The 23807-nt window shown below is 41.7% G+C and overlaps 2 protein-coding genes across 2 annotated transcripts in view; one reads left to right on the forward strand and one right to left on the reverse strand.

The window, feature by feature from the left end:
* LOC131899754 (protein phosphatase 1 regulatory subunit 15B-like) overlaps window positions 1–19012 on the reverse strand; it is a 30196-nt gene extending 11184 nt beyond the window's left edge. The window contains 1 exon segment of the mRNA XM_059251219.1: window positions 18917–19012. Coding sequence (XP_059107202.1) covers window positions 18917–19012 — 96 coding nt within the window.
* LOC131899505 (claudin-34-like) lies at window positions 11356–23050 on the forward strand. Its single transcript, XM_059250989.1, has 2 exons — window positions 11356–11500; window positions 22184–23050. The coding sequence occupies exon 2, from the start codon at window positions 22212–22214 to the stop codon at window positions 22842–22844; it is 633 nt and encodes a 210-aa protein (XP_059106972.1). The 5' UTR covers window positions 11356–11500; window positions 22184–22211; the 3' UTR covers window positions 22845–23050.
* Window positions 23051–23807: the final 757 nt, after the last annotated feature.

Genomic DNA, 23807 nt, shown 5'->3' on the forward strand with positions numbered 1-23807 from the left:
TGCTTCTTCCAATTTTTGATGTTCATGTCCAGATGTTGGAGGAGGGCTAGGTTCTGGTGATGCTATATTGCTATTCATTTTGTTGTATGTATTTCTGCCTTGACGTCTGCCCATTTCCTTCTGGTTCGTTCTTGGTCTTTTCAGCGCACTTGGTTCAGACAGAGCTGACAGATTCAGGAAGTCTCTCTCTCTTGTCTAGATGGGAGCTCTCTTGTCCAAATGGTTACTCCGGGGCAGGATGGGAGCTCTTGTTCAGACAGGAAGTCCGGGGCAGGATGGGAGCTCTTGTCCAGACAAGAATTCTGCAGCAGGATGGGCGCTCTTGTCCAGAAGGGAAGTCTGGGGCAGGATGGGCGCTCTTGTCCAGAAGGGAAGTCCAAGGCAGGATGGGAGCTCTTGTCTCTCTCTCTCTCTGGTCCAGAAGGGAAGTCCGGGGCAAGATGGGAGCTGGAGGCCAGTCTCTAAGTCCCAGGAAGTGGCTGGGATCTCAGGCAGATAGACGTGGGGGCAGGGTGTGGAGATTGCAGGGTCTGCCAGGGGTCTTGGAGAAGGGGATCCTTCCTGGTGGGGCTAGAAGGGAACCTGCCCAGTGGCCAGAACCTGTGGCCAAGTTGGGCAGGTCTTCCCCGAGTGGCTGGTGCCCAGGGATGGTGTCCGGGCTGAGCCAGGGCACTCACCTCTGGTCCTGAAGGGAAGTCCAGGGCAAGATGGGACCTGGGGGCTGGCCTCTAAGTCTCAGGAAGTGGCTGGGGTCTCGGGCAGATGGGCGTGGGGGCAGAGCATGGAGATTGTAGGGTCTGCCAGGTGTCTTGGAGAAGGGGATCCTTCCCAGTGGGGCTAGAAGGGAACCTGCCCAGTGGCCAGAACCTGTGGCCAAGTTGGGCAGGTCTTCCCTGGAGTGGCTGGTGTCCAGGAATGGGGTCCGGGCTGAGCCAGGGCATTCACCTCTAGTCTAGACATCTCTGTGTTTCTTATTCAATAAGACCATTGCATCTACACCAGTTGGAATGGGATTATTCCAACTATAATAATTATTCATGGGATCTGGGGAAATGAGAACCCTCATTCACTGTTGATGGGATTGCAAACTGGTGCAGCCACTATGGAAAACAATGTGGAGAATTCTCAAAGAGCTGAAAATAACTTTTCCTTGGCAGGTGCCTAAAAAACTCAATATCCTTTTCCAGTGATATTTTCTCAGTCATGTTCATTGCTGCTCTGTTCATAAGAGACAGGAAATGGGAACAACCTAAATGTCCTACAACCAACAAATGCATAGTAAAAATGTGGCACATACACATTATGGAATAATATTAAGCTATAAGAAAAATGAAATATTGAACACTGCAGGTATATAGATGGAACTAGAAAAGATTGTACTGAGTAAAATAACACAAATCTAGAAAGATAAACATGGCATATTCTCTCTTATGGGAGACTCCAAGCTCCAAATCTTCAGATATGAGTACATAGCCTGGAGTAACTACAGAAACCAGGAAAGTAAAATTGGACCATTGGCAGGATAAGGTAGTGTGTTGGGGAACAATACAGAGAGGCATAACAGGGTACAAGTGACCTGATCAGGAAAAAGGAAGCTTCTGGAGAATGGGGGAAGAAAGTAAATTCAGAAGAAGATGGGAAGAGAGTAAAGAAGCATAGAAGGAAACAAGTGATTTTTACAGCATGAACGAGAAAGGGAAGATATTTTGGTGGAAAGAAGGGAAAGTGAAATAGCAGGTTACAAATGAGGTGACATGGGAAATCTCTTGGGAGGGGGAGTGAGGTAAATACAGGATAAGAATGAAAGCAGGCAAAATAACAATAAGGATTTCTACAAAAGCTACCAGGAATCATAGTATTAACTATTTTCCTAAAAAATTCTATAATACATGCAAGTCAATGTATAAATATACATATATAGTTTTAATTAACTTTTCTCATCTACCCTCACTGTATTCCCTCCAAAAGCCATAATCCACCTAACAAAAATCCCAATAGCAGACATGAGAAGCCCTCTTTTGAATTATTGTCCAGGGCTGTCTGAGAGACTCCTTAAACATCCAATCTATTGTGGTTGCCCTTGTTTACCCTCCATTGGTAGAAGGTAAATCTCTGTTGCTGAAAAAAGCATTTACTTCAGAAACAGGGCCCAGAGGCCCCTGAGCTGGAGCTGACCTGAATGCCCCCTCCCTGAGAACTAGCTTTCATGATACCAGAAGGTATCACACAAGCTTCCAAAGGAGGGAAGCAACCAAGAATCCTACCCAGCTATGGTGTCTATAAACCACATTGACTAGCTTGGTGAGATAACCCTATGGGTACCATTGTGGCACTCATATCTTAATGTAGTTGAGTGTTTTCATGGGTCCTGCCTGGCCCCATGGCCCTGAAGCTACTTGTAAAATAATCACTCAGAAGCTTATATTAATTATGACTGCTCAGCCATTAGCTCAGGCTTATTACTGACTAGCTCTTATGCTTAAATTAACCCATAACTCTTATCTATGTTTAGCCACATGGCTTGGTACCTTTTCTCACTTCTGCCTTGTCATCTTGCTTCCTCTGTGTCTGGCTAGCAACTCCTGACTCCACCCATCCTCTTCCCAGCATTCACCTAGTCTGCTTGCCCCACCTATATTTCCTGCCTGGCTACTGGCCAATCAGTGTTTTATTAAACCAGTGTACAAAAGCATTATCCCACAGCACCTCAGTGGTTCAATTTATAACTGGACTTACGACCCAGTCTAATAAGATAAATCCACGGAGTCTATTTAATGATCAAAGAAATTTATTTAGGGGTAAACTCCCAAACATGGGAGATTTATCATAAGGTCCAGGAAAGCTGAATTATGTCCCATACTGAACCACTTGGCTCAAGATCTCAGTATCCAGAACCTCGAGGTAACCAAGAAGAGAGGGCATACACACATCCCTGGTCTTAAGGGTCCTTGGTGGCCTTGCTCCAGAAGCTGGTACCTCAAGGTCATAGGCAGATGTAACAGCTACAGCTGCCTCACTAGTGGTGGTGCCTCAGGGCATGGCTCAAACAGCTATCCACTACATCTCCCCCTTTTGTCTAAATAAGAAAGTTCTAACCTAACACAAAACTATATACAATAGGAATGATTATCAAGGAGAAATAAAAGGTAATGACATAACCAAATGGAATTATAACCAACAAGAACAACTTCAAACAAGAGACACATACTAAAATCCAGAGATTTCCAGAACACAGGTAAATGGTATGTTAGAGATATTATTCCAAAAGCTGTCTTATCCTGAAGAATCTGAATCTAGTACTTAGTATGTTCTAGCTCAGATATGAGAAGATTGTAACTGTTAGTCTTCAATCTCATCAAAGACCTGAGAAGAAATATATTAATGCCTGATAAAATGGGAAATGCATGCAAGCAACTTTTGGAAATCTTTCAAGAATAGGTAGAGACAGCTGGCAGACTGGACAGTCACCTAAAGTTTCTCAGCACCATTGGGGCATCCATTTGGCTATAGGCCTAGAATATCTGACAGACCATTTTCAGAAGCAGGAGTTTTGAAAGACTATCTTATTCTGTCTTGGCAGGACATTGACCTGATAATTCCACTTCAGGGCAAGGCACTATTACTAAGAATTCTAAGCTATCCTTGCCCAAAGCCCAGTCCCCAGGACCTCTGCTGAGCAAAATACCCTAACTGGTTGCCTTTAAGAAGACTCCCTATTGGGCTGTCCACACCACTTGTAACCAGAGATGAGTCTCATATCCTCAATCAGAATACCTGGCCTTTAGACCAAAGACTCCATTACTGGGAATGGTGCCCTGTTAAAGCACAGGGAACATGCATACAGGCTTCCTAATGTAACCCATCCCTACCTGGAAAGGAGGCCAGAAGCCTCAGGAATCAAAGCATGGATAATTGTCATTTTGCATAGTACTTTCTGGGACTATGGGAGCCAGACCTCAGGAAGGCGGCTTCTTTCATGCTTGGCACTAGACACCATCAACTCCCTAGTTTTAGTGAGGTCATGGATCTTAGAAGAAAATCTACCACTATCACTTTGCTAGACCAGCATAATTCCTAACTACATTCTAAATCTTGTCCTTACACCACAGATATGTGGCATTATTATTCTTCATCAAAGAAGCTTCTCTTTATAGTAAATGGAAACCATTACATAAAATCACAACTGGATCCAAGTCAGTGACCAATGGATTGTGGGCTACCATTTCCGATGGATACAACTATAACACAGCTTTGGCATATATGGCTCAGGGAACATTACAGAAGATGAAGCAGAAAATAGTGTAAGAACCAGAATACCAGGAAGTTTTCTGTAGGAAAGTCTCTCATTAATAATATTAATAGACATGCTAATGTGGAAGTGGGGAATCTCACAAGGTCCTATCCACAGTCAGAGAACTACAGGCAACTAATGACTGCTGAGAGAGGAGAATTAGCCTCTCTCAGGAATGATCCCCCTAACTGGTTACCCAATATAATATAGTCATTTCTTAAACCATATATACACAAAAAACAACATAGACTCAGCATATTGTATTTATGTATGTGTATATATATTTATATGTAACAATAAACAAAGAAAAAGATTATATCAATTTGAAAATTAATAAAGGTACATAAAGCGACTGGAGGGAAGAAAAGAAATGGTAGAAGCAATATAATTACATTTGAAACAAACTGCTTTTATTTTAAAGAGATGTACTTAGAGAACAAGTAGGTTTTTTTTAATATCTGCTAAAGTTGTGGTTCAGAGACAGGAGAAAGAAAATACAGTAAACAGAAGGTCATGCTCAGCTTAAAAGCATTTCAAAGTCACATTGAAACATCAGAAAAAACAGAACAAAATAAAAATAAGTATACCAGGGCAAGGGACTGACTGAGACCAGGTACTCTCACTGCCCAGCAATAATATTCAGACTTAGGCATTGGTGCAGGACCCTCAGCTATTACCTCAATCCTAGATCCAAAAGTGATCCATAGGTAGGCCAGGCCTAAAAGGGGTGTCATGCTGTGGAACCATGACACACCCAAGCTTTTAGAGACCATAGAGCACAGAAGAAGATGGGCAGCTGCCATGAGGGAGACAAGAATCTGTCTCAACCAGGACCTAGCTTCTGAAATGGCTTTAAACCTGGCAAAAGATGGCTCTGGTGTGAACATAAGAAAAAACTCACCTGGGTATGAGCACACCTGAGGCCTAGAGTTTCTCAGTCCAGTACCCAGATTCTGAGGGAGAAGGAAAGCTACCACTGAAACTGTTGGTCATCTTGTCGAAATATCCTAGGCTTTGCCAGAAGTACCTTCCTGTGTGTTCCTGTGAAAGCTGTATCTACCCTCCCCTGCTCAGAACATGGCTCCCTTGGGAGAATTCCCAAACAACATATGCTGAAATAAAGGTTGTAGAGCAGTGGTTCCCAGTCTTCCTAATGCTTTGACCCTTTAATACAGTTCCTCATGTTGTGGTGGTTCCCAACCATAAGATTATTTTCATTGCTACTTCATAACTGTAATTTTGCTACTGTTATGAATTGTAATGTAAATATCAGATATACAGGATATGTCATGACCCACAGGTTGAAAATCACTGTTGTAGAGTATCCTAATTATGGGATAAGAAAAAAATCAAAGGAGAAGTACTGCATCACAGCTGATACCTCTCCTTGCCTGGTGCTTACTATGGGCCCACAATCATCTCCTTGGGATTGCCCAGCCAGCATTTTGATCTCCCTCTTTGGCACAATCTTTCCAATGACCTAGTACCCAGCCCCATCCAAACATGACACGTCAGCACACTTTTATTTCCTTTTTCCAAAAGATTCCAAGTCCCTCTGGAAATTGTAATTATTTTTTTCTTCTATGGCCACCAAGAATTCTATGGCTAGTTATGGTGATATTTTATTTGTGCTTAAATGTGATTTTATTTATATGTTAATAAATAAAGTTGCCTGGGGATTGGAGCTAAAAGCAAGCCATTTAGCGGAAGCCCAGCTGTGGTAGCACAGGCCCTTAATCTGATCACATGGCAGGCAGAGTCTCTGTGTGTTCAAGGACACAGCCAAGTGGTGACCCTAACCTTTAATCCCAGTACGAACTAAAGAGACCTGGAGGTCTGTATAGACAGGCAGTGATGAGGAAATCATGTGGTTGTGTTTAGAGCCAATGAGAATGTAGAACAGAAAGGCAATAAAAAGAAAGGTCACACAGGAGAAGGTCTCTTTCTCGGGGAAGAGACGGCAGTGACTGGTAAACTAAAGGTAGTCTTGGGCTTTGCTAGTGCTCTGATCTCTTAGGCTTTAACTCTGTATTTGGCTCTGCATTTCTTATTTACTAAGACTGTTTAGAATTTCATCTACAGCTAGTGTCAAGCACACACACAAGAGAAGGCACTATGATGACATTCAAATAGCATGATGGGCAATTGGACACACTACAAAGAACCAATTCCTCACGTCTTTCACCAATATACCAGTAGCACCTCCACATTCCTGGATTACTCAGTCCCTTTCCACTGCAAACTTGGCATCCTCAAAGGAAAAAAAAATCACAAGATCCATCATCCAGTTGTTTTCTCACAGAACTCATCCCTACAGGAAAGAGATAAAGTCAGTGGAGTTAGCAGGTGAGTGACTGGGTTTCCCACCAGCCTACCAGCACTCATAGGTATCCATAGCACATGGTCCTCTCCTCTCTACATTCCTAGGGAATTAAAATATTCACTTGGAAAATGCACTTCCCCACTTAACAGGAAATCTCACTCTCCTTAAGGAAGTCTCCAGAAGACCACCTTTTCAAATGTTAGTACTTCTGTACTGCAGAAAGGAAACAGCCCATTCTCCCAGTGTCATTGGGACAGCCCTGTAATCACCTCCCACTTCCCTCTGCACCAATCCCAGCTCAGGGGTCCTCTAATGTAGGCAATTGTGCTCATTGAGAACTCTTGAGTTATTACCAGGACCAGGCCATATATTTCAAAGACTGACCTACCACATTCCACATAGTTCCCAGCCAATAGTATTGGTGGTTTAGCCTCAAATATAGGCACACATAACTGATACTATGGAAGCCTCTTCTCTGGAATCCATGCACCACTTGTCACCTGAACTCACTTAGGTTTCTGATGGCTGAATCACTAAATGGCTTCCCCCACAGGCAAACATCATTCCCTGTGTGAACAAAGGGTACATAAGTAGCATGCCGTACCATTGTTTTACATGCTCTGAGGTTTTTCATCCTTTCCAGGACAAAGAGTATATGTTTGTCACTCCCAGTCACCCCCACACTGAATTCTAGACTTTGCAATTGTGCCAAGTGTCAAAATTATTTCCTGTCCTACTCATTCTTTCATTTATGATAATAGCACAGCCAGATGCCTAGGGCTACTCTACTTGGGAGAGGTGGGCTTGAAGGATTTCCTAACCTTAATCTTGGTTGGTTCACTAAGATCCTGAGCAAGGTAGTTGTCTTATTTAGGGTAACTATTGCTATGCTGAATGCCATTGACTGAAACAACTTGGGGAAGAAAGGTTTATCTGACTTATACTTCCACATGACAGCTCATCACTGAAGGAAGTCAGGACAGGAACTCAAACAGAGCAGGAACCTGGAGGCAGGAGCTGATGCAGAGGCTGTGGAGGGGTGATCCTTACTGGATTGTGTCTCCTGGATTTATTAGCCTGATTTTTTTTATAGAACCCAGACCATCAGCCCATGATGGCATCACCCACAATGGTCTGGGCCCTCCCCCATCAATCACTAATTAAGAAAATGCCTTTCAGCCTTGTCTGCTTACAACCCGGTCTTCTAGAGACATTTACTCAACTGAGGATCCCTTCTCTTAGATGACCATAATTTGTGTCATTTTGACATAAAACTAGCCAGCACAGTGGCTGAGTAAGGAGGTACATCCAAGAGCGACAATCTATGCATGGGTCAGTTGTACCTGGTGGTTGATTTGATAGAGCATCCTTGGTCAGTGAAACTTGACCATATGACACTGTTACTGCTACACCACATTTGGGTACATTCTACCTAAAACTGCTGCTGCTTCTACTCAGATTCACCCTAAGGAAGGACACCATATTCTGCTCTTTGCTGCTGCCCACCCACAAGCTACACATATTCAGGATGCTCTAGGTGCATGTCACCCTTGCAGTGTTTCTCATCATTTTTAGATATTGCTAGCAATTGGGTTTTCTTGCAGAACCCTAGTTTGACAGGAAGGGGTTCCTTGAACTTCACCTGTAGATCAACCAAAAGAGAAGGAAAGTGAAAAAGGAACATTGCTGTGGAGCCTACATGGGACTACACTAGGCCCTCTGCATGGCAAGACAGTTGTGTAGCTTGATCTGCTTGGGAGGCCCCCTGGTAGTAGGATTAGAATCCATCCCTGGTGCATGAGCGGTCTTTGTGGAGCCCACTACCTATGATAGGACATCTTGTGCAGCTTGGAGGCAGGGGGAAGGGCTTGAATCTGCTTCTACTGAATGTGCTTCCCCATAGGAGGCCTTGTATTCCTGTAGGTGGGAGTGGGGTGGTTTGGGAGAGGGAGGCTGGTGGGCAGGAGGAGAGAATAGGGGAAAATTTTAAAAAATAAAATAAAATTAAAAAAGAAAGAAAAAGGAACAAAGGAGAGGTAAAAGAAGAAACAAGGAGAAAGGAAGAAGAGATGAAGGCAAATGAAGAGGGGGTGCTGTGGGATGGTCCTTCTGTACACTGTGAATATGTGTTGCTCTCATTGGTTAATAATAAAACAGTTTGGCCAATGGTGAGGCAAGATAAGGTTAGGCAGCATAATGAAATTAAGGAAGAGAAGAGAAGGGCAGAGTCAGGAGACGTAAGCCAGCCACCCAAGGAGCAAAATGCCAAAGGACTGGTAAGCCACAGGCCATGTGGTGATGCATGAATAAATAGAAATGGGTTAATTTAAATGTAAGAATGAGTTAGTAATAATTCTGAGCCATCGGCCAAGCATTTGTAATTAATATAAGCCTCTGAGTGATTATTTGGAAACAGCTGTGGGACAGGACAAAGAAAAGACTCCATTTACAGGAGGGCAGGGTGAGAAGTAGGGAGAACAGAATAAAGAAAAAAAGGAAGCAAAGGATAAAAAAAGGAAGAAGGGGAAGACAAAAGAGCTTTGAGTGAAAGGATTTTTCGTGTTTTCAACACCATGCTGGAGGCCCTAGTATCCAGGGCTTCTGTGGCTCCAGAAAATAAGTTGTGGGTGGGATGGTGAGCCCATAATGCTGCGGCTTCATGAAGCTGTGGCTTCAGAAAATGAGTTGTGGGTGGGATAGTGAGCCCATAATGCTGCTAGGGATTCTGTCAGTGACTTGTGTACTGGGACACTCTGCTTTCTGCTAGGATGAGAGGAAGGGATACCATCAAAATTTCCCACTTCCCTCGGGCCCAGTTATATACTCCTAGGCAGTGAAAACCTTGCTTCCTGGGCAGACATGGTAGCCATATGACCTGGGAATGTATTCTTCCTCTGCTGCGCAAGCCAAGAGTTTTTTAGCCCTATCTGAGTCAGGAGCTTGCACTGGCCCAGGCTACCATGGGGAACCTGGGACATGGCTTTTCCCAGGCCTCTCAAACTTACAGGAACCCCCGGCCTGGACTGCAGGAAAAAGGTTCCACATTTATAAATATTGACAATACAAAAACTATAGAGCCAAAACAATCTTAAACGAAAGGAAGTGATTGCCAGTCCAAATTTCAAGATTTATTACAGGGCTATAGTAATAAAATCAGCATGGTGCTGGCACAGGAAATACATATAGATTGATGGAACAAAACAGAAGACCTTAACAGGAGTGCATGAACTATAGACATCTGATATTTAATAAAAAAATACCTAAAATAGCTGCTGGAGCAAATACAGCATCTTCAAAAAATAGTGCATGGAAACCTAGGTATCCACAAACAATGACATTGGACCAGTATCTATCACCTTACACAGAATAAACTCCCAATGAATCAAAATGTCAATATGAAATTTGAAATTCTAGTACTGATAGAAGAAAACCTAGGCAGTACCTACAAGGAAAGACTGAATAGGGCTCCATTTGCTCAAGAATTATGGCCACAGTTGAAAAATGGAACCTCATAAAACTAAAAAACTTCTGTATGGCAAAGTAAAGAATAAATCAAGTGAAGAGGAAGTCCACAGAATTGAAAAAAATCTTTTCCAGCTATACATTTGATAGAGGGCATTCAAATATTCAGAGAGGAAAAAAACAAAGAATCAAGAAAACAAAAACCCAACACAAAGAGGCTATGGATCCAAACAGAAAGCTCTTAAAAGAAGAAACTAAATGGCTTAGAAATATTTAAAATTTTTTTCCACATCCCTGACAAACAGAAAAATATAGACTACAACTATTTCATGATTTCATCTTACCCAGCCAGAATGGCTAAGATCAAGGAAGCAATTGGTAAATACTGGTAAGGATGTGAGAAAAGAGAAACCCTCATTCACTGCTGGTGTTATTGCAAACTGAGTCAGCACTATTGAAGTCAGCATGGAAAATTCTTAAAAAGCTAAAATTAAATTTACTACATGACCCAACTCTGCCACTTCTTCTTATATGCTGAAAGAACCTGTCCTCCTATTCCACTGACACTTGCTCAACCATATTCATCACCACTTTACTTACAATAACTAGAAAATGGAAACAATCTACATGCCCATCAATTTATGAATGCATAATGAAAATGTGGTTCATATCTCTGATGAATGAACTGGCATTAACCTGAGAATACTGATGCCATCTCTGCTAATACTGTAATCTACATATGACAACGACTTTTCTAAAATGTAACCAGTTACAATGACAGAGTTAGAATTCCTGCCTCAAAAAGTGTTATGGCTCTCTCTGGAATAAGCACTCCGACATCAATGAGAGTGAAAGTGAAATGTTACCAGTGGGCTGACCAAGAGCACAGAGGACTACTAGTGAACACACCCCACCCCACAAATGCTTCATGAGAAGGGACATAACTAAAGAAGCTAGAGACTTCCAGCACATGGGAGGCAGAAGGATATCTGTGAGTTCGAGGCCAGCCTGGGCTACAGAGCGAGATCCAGGAAAGATGCCAAAGCTACATAGAGAAACCCTGTCTCGAAAAACAAAACAAAACAAAACAAAACAACAACAACAAAAAAACCCAAAACAAAACAAAAAAAGAAGCTAGAGACCCTGCATGGTTAGCCCCTAAAGATGTCACTGTACTTACACATTATGGTTGGAAATGTGGCAGGTGAGGTCATTGAGGGTTGGTATTTGATGTCACAATAGAATTCTCAGAACTGTATAGTAAGCCAATGGAGTGGCTAAGAGCTCACCGGTGACTATGAGGCCAGTAGTGAGCATGAAAGGACATGTGAGGGGAGCTATGTCCTCATCAGCCCTGCTGGTCTAGATAACTGCACATTCTTGTACAGCATTGGCTAGCAGTTCATTTAAAGACAGAATCACTGGTTAGTAGAGGTTTTGCCTGTCTTTATTGTATACTCTGATTAATGTTATTAAAGGTCAGGATTTCTCACTAACCTTTCTAGTTGTATGATCCCGTGGCTATAAATACATTCACCAGGACATAGTAATGTCACTACTGTAAATCTCCCTCAGTTGAATTGCTGTCCTTATTGAATGCCATTTCCTGTTTCTCCCTGCCTTTGCTCCTGTCAACCACCATTCTGCTTTCTGTCTCAGTAGAGTTGACTTGGTCAGGGACCTCCTTAGTTGAATAACATGGTATTTAATCAGTTGTGACTGCATATTTTACTTCGTGTAATGTCCTCAAACTTTATCCATGTGTCACCCATGTGAGAATTTTTTTCCTTCCCAAGTTTATAAGTAGGAATAATATTCTATTACTTGTACAGTTGGCTCCTAATTTACCATAGGGTTATAGATTGGATCTGTTTTGTCCCCATAAAGGCTTTGTGTGAATTTACTGATACAACTGATGTATGGTGATGTCTTGAGAACATATGGGCACTTAAGTAGATGGGTTGTTGGAGGAGAAAGTAGATTCCAGGGGATTGTGCCTTTGAAGAGATTACTTCATCCCTGTTCCCTTCTCTATCTCTGATTTCTGATCACTCAGAGGTGACTACTACCTTGAACCACCTACTCTCATTACAGTGGTATTCTGCCTCCCCATACAAAGAATAAACAGAACCAAGGACTTTGGACTAACATCTTTGTAACTGAACTAATAATTACTTAGTCCTCCTTTTAAGTTGTTCTATTAGACATTTGTTCACAGTTGTGGAAACTAAGCAACAGTGGTGCTGTGGTCTAACGTCATTCAACTTCATTGTGTTGTTAAAAAACAAAACAGACAACAGAGTTGTCAATAGGAATTATACTTGAATTTTGAATTCAGAACTTTGCTTATCCCATTATTGCTCCGAAAAAATGATATTCTGTTCTACAGCTAGGCTACCCACCAAGCCATACTTGGGGGTTCTGAAGTCTCTTGTCACAGATCTTTTCTCAGAAAGAATACTCTTATATGAATAAACAGCACTCAGAATTACTCTGATTTCTTTTTTTGTGTGTGAGGTGATCTTTAGGCTACCCTATTCTGAGTAGTTTGGTATTTTTTAGTCCTTCTCACATCCAGGGGATGTCACTTTTATGCTACTTTTTTTTTTTTTTTTTTTTTTTTAGGTTTTCTGAGACAGGGTTTCTCTGTGTAGCTTTGCGCTTTTCCTGGACCTCGCTCTGTAGGCCAGGCTGGCCTCAAACTCACAAAGATCCGCCTGCCTCTGCCTCCCGAGTGCTGGGATTAAAGGCGTGCGACACCACTGCCTGGCCTTATGCTACTTTTGATATGTACTCTGATTCTTTTTTTCAGAACCTCAGTGAGCATTTAATCCTTGAAAAATTTTATTTCTTTAGGGTTTTTGGCAATGGAACTGTCCTTAGAATACAAAGTTTGTTTGTTGAATTTCCTGATGTCAGTAGAGCACAAGATGATTCCTCCAAGGAAGGTTTTCACTATAGGGAAAGAATCTGCTGTCTCTCGTCTTACCTTACCCTGCACATAGGCAGCCAATGAATTTAATTCAAGCACTTGTATTCTTTTTCTTATTAATGAGATGAGGAGGGTGGAACCACACAGTTCGAAGAAGTAGTATAGGAGGAATAACTTTCACTAAAGATTTTGTAAAAGGTCATATGGAAAGCTACTATTCCAGAACCTTTCTAAACTATACACATACAGATATATCAAGCAAGTTTAGATGGAATTACTCTATAATAGACTGTTTAAATTGTCATTACTCTATAATGCCTCTCTCATACATTGTAGGCTGTCAGAAAAAAAATCACGGCTCGTGAAGTGGGTTACCTCTTTTCAAGTTTTTGATCAATGGAGTCCTCCCAAACACTGCAGATTATTCCCATTGCTTTTGGGTACTCCTTAGAGTATGATAATAAGACCCTATTGCTAAAATACCATATACTTGCTCATAGGACATGGAAAAATCAAGCTAATACTGACCTAGAAACTATTAGCTATTAGCTAGCTTTCATAGCGATGGGGGGTTCTATGCATACTTCGGGAACAGAAAAGCAATCAGCAGTTTTACCCGGCTGTAAACTCTGTAAACTACAGTAACTGGTTTAGCAAGATATGCCCAGTGTTGTGAAAGTGGCATGAATGTTATAGGAGTAAAGAATCATTTCATAATTGAATTTAAAGTCTGATCCACAAGATAGAACCCATGTCTGGTACTGTTAACTGAACCAGAAACCTGTGGCTGGCTAAGTCATAGGCCCTAGGGGAGAACCCAATACTATTATTCTATAAAATGGATATAGTAATAAACTGCTCCCTAAATTCATGTCTTTATATTCATAGATTAGTGGATCTCTCAACCTTCATCAGAGAAAATCATTTTTAAAGTAGTGGTTAATACAGAGACCCGTGACTAATAAATATATAGCGAATTAGAGTCTATGAGTGCTGCACTTTAAATGTGAGATCTACATCACATCTCTTACTTGCAAGACTCAGGGATCATTATGGAAGAGCAGGGATTAAGAATGGGGGAGACTGTAAGAGCCAGAGGTAGTAAATGTCTGCAGTAAAACAGTGTTTGCCAGACATGACAGGGCTGTTGCATGCATGAACTCACAGTGACTGTGTTTATATGCACAAGACCTATACAGAATGGAGCAAGATAAAATAACAGTATGGACAAGGGAGGAGTTCATTGCTGTGGATGATTGATTGATGAATAAAATGCTGATTGGTCAGTAGCCAGGCAGAAAGTATAGTCAGGACTAACAGAGAGGAGAATGGGGGGAACAGGAAGGCAGAGTCAGAGAGACACTACCAGCAGCCACCATGACAAGTGAGATGTAAGGTACCAGTAAGCCACAAGCCACGTGGCAACTTATAGAATAATAGATATGGGTTAATTTGAGATATAGGAACTAGATAACAAGAAGCCTGAGCCATTAGGCCAAACAGTTTAAATAATATAAGCATCTGTGTGTTTATTTATAAGTGGGCTGTGGGACTGCTGGGGCTTGGCGGAAGCTGGAAAGAAACTCTCCAGTTACAGTTCATGAAGTCCTACTTCTAGCTGAGAAGTTATTGGTAATAGTAAAGTGCTGGGGAATAGAGAGTCAGTTTTCTTCCTCCTTTTTTATTTTCTGGAGTATTTTGTTCACAGATAAGGAAACTGACAGAAATGCTTTGAGTTATAGTGGCTCAGCTTCATCACAGGCATAAAAAATTACTATGTGAAAGAGGTAATTTGCTCATTAGAAACCATAATGGAATTTTGCATTAGAATCTTTATCTATCACAGCTCTACCCTAACCCTACACGTGTTTCTATTCTCTGCACATTGTTTACATGTTCAAGCCATGCTTTGGGGATGCAAATCTCTTGGCACAGACCACTTACTGAAATATTACTCTAAATGCATTAAAATCATCCAGTGTTACTCTAAATTTTTGTGATATAATCTTTCATGAGATCAATTTCTGAAGGGACTGAGGTCCCTCTGGTCTCCCTGACATACAAGAGGTATCCTCTCTTCTCCTTTGAAATAGGCATTAACTCCATGACTACTCTTTCTCACTTGAACAGATATCTGGTTTTTGGTTGAAGAGCTTAGCCTGGAACACTAAATCTGTTTGTTGAATTTGCTGACACCAGCTGAGCCCTGAAACCCTTCTCTGACAGGAAATTCTACACTAATGACAGAATGACAGGCTCTACACTCCCTTATCTCACACATATCTGGATGACAAAGGCAGCCTGTGGATTTTAAAATCAAGCATTATCATTCATTTTCTTCTAAATACTATTCTCATCAAAGCATCAGATCAGCCTGGTGCAAGAAGGTAGAGGCTATAGGAACACCACTTCAATTGTTTTCTATGTCAGTACAGAGTAAGAGGCCCTATATCAGATCAAGCAAGCAAAACACAGCAAAAAAAGAATTACTTCCTGGACTACTGAGGGAATCAAGGACAGTCTGGGCATATTTCAAAACCCTGTCTCAAACTGAACATGGATGGTGGAGAATTGCCCCCCCCCATCAACTCCTGAGGCAGTTGTGGGAACTGGCCCTGAGGTCACAAAAGCAGGAGAGCTGTCCCTACCCCCCACCAGCTCTTTATCACATTCACGGTTTTTTTTCTCATTTGTTGTTTTTATATATACTTAAACATATAAATTACAGCTACCTTCTCAGTCCATGTAATGTTTTTTGTACATATATGATTTCAGGGCTGACCACTTAGTATTGGATAACTAATTGGGGAACTCCTCCCTGGGGAAGAGCATTTCTGTCACTCTCAGCATTCCTTAGATGACCATAGTTACTTGTCTAGGGTTGAGGCACCATAAAATTTCACCCATGTTATTATATCTAGTGGTGTTATCCTTGATCAGATCTTGTTTAGGCAGCCATCTTGATGAGACTTTATGGGTATAGCTTCTCTGACATTTCTAGGAGATACAATCTCACAGAAAACTTCCTGTTTCTCTGGCTCTAACAATATCTTTGCCCCCTCTTTCATAATGCTCCTTGAGCCATAGGTGTAGTAGTTGTGTTGTAGATGTATCAGTTGGCACTTGGCACCACATGATCTCTTGTTCTCTGCATTTTGATAGGTTATGGTTTTCTGTAATGGTTCCCATCTGTTGCAAAAATAAGTTTTTTTGATGAGAAGTGTGAACTGCACTTAACTGTAGATATAAGAATAGATATTAGAATTTAGTTAGGAATTATTCTGGATTTAATTTCTCCTCTAAGACCCATACCATCATCATTCCCTAGTAGTTGACTAGGTTTCCAATACCAGGCATGATTTCCCTCTTGTTGAGTGGTCCTTAAGTCCAGTTACAGAGCTGTTAGTTTTTGCCAAAGTATGAATGTCACTGTAGTACTCTCAGGGTTATCATGGCATGCTGGTCATGGTAGTTCAATGGCCTCATATCTGGGTAAGACTATTGGTTGCTTCCATCTTTTGGGAGCTTATATGGTATCTTCTTCTACCATGAAAGTTAGTTCTCAAGGAGGAGGTTTTCAGATGAGACCCAGCTCAGGTCCTCTGGATACTGTGTCTGAAGTACATGGGATCTTTAGCAGTAGGGGCCTACCTTCCACCTCCCAGAGGCAACTAACGACAATAACAATAGCCTAAGAATTTTTAGGAGTCTCTTGGATAACTCTGACTAATGACTCAAAGCAGGACTTCTCATGCCCCATGTTAGGGTTTTAATTAGTCTATGGCTCTTGGGGAAGCCCTGTCAATCTAGATGGATAAATTTCAATTAAAGTGTAAATGTACACGTGTACACATATTTATATGTATTACATGTAATTTTAGGCAAGTATATAATAATATGATTCCTCATGTCTTTTTCATATATCCTTGCTGTTTTTTTACCCTCCTTGCTCTCCTTTGCTATTGACCTCCCATCATACTTAAATCCACTTCTTCAAATCACTTGTACCTTACTATTCCCCTCTGTACTGTTCCTTCTCCCCATTGTTCCCTTCTTACTTTACTGTTTTCATCAGTTACTCTGGGTTGTACATTCACATCTGAAGATTTGGAGCTAGGAACTGCATCTGAGAGCAAACATGTGATATTTGTCTTTCTGAGCCTGGGTTACCTCACTCAATATAATATTTTCTAGTGCCATCCATTTACCTGTAAAGTTTATGAATTCATTTTTATATATAGCTGAATAGTATTCCATAGTATGTATGTCCCACATTTTCATTGTCAATTTACCAGTTGTAGGACATTTAGGTTGCTTCCATTCCTTAGCTATTGTGAATAGATAGTCAACAAACATGGCTGAGCAAGTTTCTGTGGAATAGGAGGTTGAGTCCTTCAGATATATGTCAAGTAACAGAATTTCTGAGTCATATGGTAGATTTATTTTTACCTTAAACGAAGGGGTATTAAATGGTATAATTATGTTGCACTTAAGTGCTGCTTCTTGAGCAATGACAATGGAGATACCTGTAGATCTGTGTTTCCAGGGGTTACAAACTACTCATTCTGTAGATAGTTGACACCAGGGAACTGAATTCCCTTAGGTCCTATCTTGAAGTCTATCCCACAGTTTTTTTTTCCTGAGACACAAGGAAGGACATCTTTTTTTAAAAATCTTTTAATTTTTATTGATTTTTTGTGGATTTTCACATCATGCATCCTGATCCCACTTATTTCCCTGTCCCCTCGAATCCTCCCTCTGCCCTTGCATCCTCCCCCAAACAAAACAAAATTTAAAGAAAAAACAAAACCAAAACAAATAAAAACAAAAACAAAAACAAAAAAAGGAGAAGAATCTCATCATGAAAGCTGTAGTGTGCTGGGAGATGTCTTTCTGTATACTGTGAATATATGTTGTTTCTGTTGGTTAATAAATAAGCTGCTTTTGTCTATGGCAAGGCAGCTTAGAGGCAGGAGGGAAATCCAAGGAGAGAGACAGGAAAGAGAAAGGCAGAGTCTAGAGAGATGCCAGCCTGCCTCCCAAGGAGCAATATGCTAGCAGACCAGTAAAGCCATGGAACATGTGGCAAAACATAGATCAATAGAAATGAATTAATTTAAGAGGTAAGAGCAAGCTAGCAAGATGCCTGCCATAGTCCATACAGTTTGTAAATAATATTAAGCCTCTGAATGATTATTTTATAAGTGGCTGGAGGACAGTGGGGACAGGTGGGACCAGAGAAAACTTTTGACTACAGTAGCATGGTCCTGTTAGTCACACAATTTACCCTTTAGTTCATTCATCTTTACTCATAAGTATTTATTGCTATGAGTCATTGGTTTGGTTCAAGGCTTCTGGCTTCTGCTACACCACTGATAATGTACTCTCACTGGGGTTCCTATTGGATATTCTGTTGTTGTCCTGTGTCACGGAGATCTTATAGTTTTGGACCTGTAGGTTCCTCCCCTTCACATGCTCCAGCAGTTCATTGATGGGGTGGGCCAACTCATAGCCCTGGTTCTGGGCCTGGGTGGTAGCTGGATTGGTTAGCTTGCCAGCTTTCCCTCATCATCACTACCCAGGCTAGCTCACCCAATGGAGCAGGGCCAGTTCTGCTCTCAGGCTCTTGGGAATGGATCACCCACACTCACACCACCAGGGCCCGCTCTACTGTTTGGTCCAGGATAGGTGCAGGACCCTCTCCTGATTCTGTAGATGGTATGCAGGGAGGGTCAGCTCTCCCACTTGCATGGCCTCAGAGCTGGCTCACTTGTGCCCCCCCCCATAACAGGATTAGCTCTAGTGTGCTGCCCAGGTGGGGTACAAGGCCCGCTAGCCTGTGTGCTGCAGCTGGTGAGGGGCAGGGCTAGTTCTCCCATTCTTATAACCTGGGTGCCAGCTCTCTTACCTGCTGCAGGTAGAAAGGAATGGAGGTGGGCATCTTTTCCTCATGCCTGTCACCACATGGCAGACAATAGAAGGTGGTCAGCTCTGCTTCTCTCATGCTTTCAAGGCCAACTCTCCTGTACCCCCTCCAACAGGGTTAGCACTAGTGTGCTGCACAAGTGAGGTGTATGCCCATGGTAAAGGATAGGGCCATCTTTTACAAGTACAGGGCCAGCTCTTCTCTGAGGGGCAGTACCAACTCTTCTGCTGCAGTGTCCAGCAAGTGGCAGGACCAGCTATGCCATTGCCAGTGAAAGATGGAGCCAGCTCAGCATGGCCCTCCAACTTCAACATCCATGTTTTCTATGACTCCTGGTAACATGGGCCATGGGCATCTACATAGACCCCAGCTGCAGCAGAACCATGGAACTAGACATGGCCCACTATAGCAATTCAGGCATGTGCATTACCATGGCCCCAGTGGCAGCACAGACCACACAGATCAGTATGGCCCTGGCAGCAGCATGGCCCTCAATCACCAACATGGCCTCATGAAACTGGCCAGACTCTGGTCATCCACAGAGCCTTTGGTGGCAACAGGAGTCATGGACATCAATTCAGACCCTGGCTGCTATAGGGCCATGGACTCAGATGCAACAGCCCTGGTCTGGACAACACTATGGCCCCAGGTAACAGTACAGGCCACTCAGATCAGTATGGCTCAGATGGCAGCATGGCCCTTGGACATCCTTATGGTCACAGGTTGCAGCCTAGACCCCAGGCATCCATGTGGCCTTTGATGGCAACATGGGTCACAGACATCCATACAGACCCCAGCTGTGGTAGGACCACATACCCATACATGATTCTAGGCAGCAGCCTGGGCTCAGATGTCACCATGGCCTCAGATGGCAGTTCAAGCCACTCAGATTGGAATGGTCCCTGTGGCAGCATGGCCCTCAGACGTCAACATGGCATCAGGTAGTGTCCCAGGTATTGGCATGACCTTCAATGGTATCAGGAGCTATGGACATCAATACACACCCTGACTGTGGTAGGGCCATGGAGGGGAAGGATATCTTGTAGAGAGTAATTGAAAATATAACCCATGAAAACACACTTTTAGGAATGAGAGTTTAGATAAGTGGTAAACCATTTGAGTAGCATACATGAGACCCTGGATTTAATCTGCAAAACTTAAAAATAGATAAACAAGCCCACAACCAACATCACCATCACTACTACCACTACCACAACCTCCACCACCACAACAAAAAATAATAACAGAAACCTTATGTAAGCCATGTATGGTGGCCGATACCTATAATCCCAGCAACTGGGCGTCTGAGGCAAGTTAATTTCCTCAAGTTTGAGACCAACATGAATTATATACTGAATTAGATAAAAACTGGGCCTACATCATGAGAACTCCATTCCAGATAAACAAAAGCACAAAACAAACAAAACAAAAAGTGATAATATTTTAGACTAAAACAAAGGGGAAAGAAAATCATCAATAACCCCAGGATTCAACTATACCTTATTATATACATACACAGCATATTTCACAATAGGCTAAAATATGAATAAATAAATAATATTATATATCTCAGTTTCTGTTTCTGTTGCTGTGATAAAATACTATGGAAAAAGCAATGTAAAGGAAGTAGTGATTATTTTGTTATCAGTTCTGTCATTGTGACAAAGCCAAATAGGCAGGAACTTAAAGGAGCTAGTCACATTATAACCACAATCAAGAAAAGAGAGCAATGAATTAATACATTCATGATAGCACCCAAGTAGCTTTCTCCACTCATGCAGTACAGAGTCCCTTACAAGAGAATGGTGTATCAACCCCTGCCCATCCCCAACCAGGGCAAGTCTTCCTACCTCATTTAGCATAATCAATAAAATCCTTCAGAAACATACCACAGAAAATCTAATCTAGACAATTCATCATGGAGACTCCTTTACTAGATCACTTTATATTAGGTCAAGTGGATAATCCAATCATCATACACAGTATATACTTAAAATTTTCTCTGTATTTTACATATGCTTGATGGTGGACATTATCCCCAGTAACTAGTGTTAGGTTTGGACATGTGTCAAGCAGACCAGTGAGTAGTTTGCATTAAGGTAATATGCATTATAAGTACTTGTTGTATGTATTGGCCAGAATAAGCTAATTCTCTATTGCTTTAGAACTTTTCACTCATTCATAATTTACTGGTGTTGATATATTAGATTTTGAGATAAGCGATGTGAGAGAACTTTTGTAGAATCTGGGTCCTTCATATCATGCTACCCTGGGAGTATAAACTAGGGCAACCACTTGGTAAAATAGTTTATTGAATTATAAAGTATGAATGAATATCAATCCCCCCCAGTTCTGCTGCTTAGGGTATGCCTAAGAGAAACAAGAATGCATATGAGTCCAAAGATTTATATATGCTTGATCATGCATACACACACACACACACACACACACACACACACACACACACACACACGTGCATATGACTATTCATGATAGGCAAAGCTTGGAGTTAATCCAGATGTCAAAACTTAACGCTGCAACAGAGAAACACAAGTCATCCATACCTTAAGAGCAAACTGCTCATCCTGGCTGTAGCATTGATGGAGTTTGAAAACCTGACATCAGTTAGCTGATGTGGTGGCTGTTGCCTTTAACACCAGCAGTTGAAAATGAAAGGCAGCAGGATTGTCTCTAGCTGAGGGCCAGACTGGGGACATAGTTCTAGGTTAGCCTGGGATACAGAACCATACAATGTTGCAAAACAAAAAAAAACCAAAAAAACAACAAAAAAGCAAAATAACAAACCACAAAAATGTGTACTAAGCCCCAAATACCAAACTCAAAATGTATGATTCCACTTTTATATTTAAGATTGGCATATAACTCCATGGTGTGGGTATTTCATAAACTATTCAGTCATCAGACTTTAAGCGGCTTTCTATTTCCTCTGTGAAATTCCATGCTGTGGTGATAATCTGGAAGGCTAAGTATTCGGGGCCAAATTCATTGTGAGTCTATAAACAGTAGAAAAAGAAAATTTTAGATGGTGTGTGGATTATCAGCCTGCTGGTAAATGTTGCCACAGAGTCAGCCCTTCTGAGTTTGATCAGAACACACTCCCTGCAGAAAATTTCCTGGTCAAAGGCTCATCTGTTCAACACAACCCTTCTCTTGTTTTTTGCCCCAACAGGGGACAATCTCCCAGGCCTGAAGAGCCCATCCTCATGATGTCCTGTGTTTTCTTTGCAGTTTCCAGGTGTTCAGTGTCAGCGTTAAAATGGTCAGAAAGCGTGCCAGCCGGCAGCTAGGAGGCTTTGCTGCTGTCATCCTAGCATGGATCCTTTGTAGCGCTTCTATAGGCCTCCCTCGTTGGCGAGTGTGGGGTTTTCGAGAGCCCATGGATTCCAAGCCCAGCATGACTTTAGTGGGGATGTGGAAAACCTGCGTTCACCACCGGGAAAATAATTCAACCATTTCTAGAGTGTGTTACCCATATACCTATCAGGACACCTTCATTCCTTTGGATATTCGAATTGCTCAACACCTGTTACTTGTCTCCAGCTTTCTCGGCATGGTTGCGACAGTCTCAGTTTTTGCTGCTCTTTGGAAATTGTACTCAGGGAAACTCCCGAAGAAAGCCACCCACAATCCATTCGTCTTTCCAGGGGTTCTGAACATCATTGCTGGCAGCTTTCTCTTCCTTTCTGTCTTGTACAACTATTTATCCATCATTCGCAAGGCTGGGATTGCCTTCCCCCCATATTTCCGCACGCCGTCCTTCCCAGATACCCAGAAAGTTGGCAGTGCATTGGTAATGGCAACTCTTTCTTCTTTCTTATTTCTAGTGGGTGGCACAATTTCCTTTTCTTTCACTCTTCCCCGGCGTTCCCATATACGTTCTAACATTTAAATGTAAATTTCCAACTTACATAGACTTGAAAATTCAAAACTACAAGGAGTAATCACAAGTATTCTTCAGATATCTACCTAAAATTTCCAGATTCAAAACATGCCAAACTGGACAAGTGGCCTTCATTTATATTTCCTGTTTTGGTCGCTTTATTATTTTATTGATTGGCTTATGGATTTTCATTAAATAAATTCATGCCCACTTAATCTTATGACTTTTGAATTTTAATTACTATTGTTGAAGGTAAATAATTTGGGAACATAGTAGATGTGGAAATGAGTGTCAGAATTCTTTAATCCTCACATCACCTTCTAATCCATAAAAACAACAATAAAAAACAAATCCAAAACAAAAAAAGCCATGATAATGAGCCTGTTTCTCATGTCATGATAATAACAACTCCCCTTCATATGAAATTTCCCCAAATTGTTGAAGTTGAGAGACTGCTGTAAGAGACGTCCATCCAGTATGAGAATCATTACTTTTGACCATTTCCCCACATTTCCTTGCTCTGTCTGTCAGTCCTGTAAGTCCAGTTTTCTTTTCTCTAAGTATTTTAAACTCATCTCATCCTTGCAAGTCCATATTCTCCCCTACTATCCTGCAAAAACATATTTTCTTATTATCTCACATCTTCTAAGCATAATAAGTTTCCCTTGTTAGTGCAGCCTCAAAATTTTTCATGCCACTCCCTGTTGTGTGACAGACACTTGTAAGGGAGATGTGAGCAAATATTACTTCAGAGAGGGTGTGAACAACAAGAAGACTATTCTACTTTGGTACCACTTGGTGAGCCAGTGAGGTGACTAATGTTTTCTGTAGCAGTATGGATGGAAGATTACTTTCAAGAACAGGAATAACTCCAAGACATCTCCATCACAGAAAAATCCACTCCAGGATTGTTCTGTATTCATGAAGGCAGCTCAACAGGTTTAAAAGACTCCTCTCTTCATTTGTCCTTAC

This window comes from Peromyscus eremicus, chromosome X (genome assembly GCF_949786415.1).
Source record: "Peromyscus eremicus chromosome X, PerEre_H2_v1, whole genome shotgun sequence".
NCBI classification, from domain to species: Eukaryota; Metazoa; Chordata; class Mammalia; order Rodentia; family Cricetidae; genus Peromyscus; species Peromyscus eremicus.

Bases quoted from the DNA above. Each gene is read 5' to 3' on its own strand.
- LOC131899505 (XM_059250989.1), top strand. From the start codon at position 22,212: ATGGTCAGAAAGCGTGCCAGCCGGCAGCTAGGAGGCTTTGCTGCTGTC.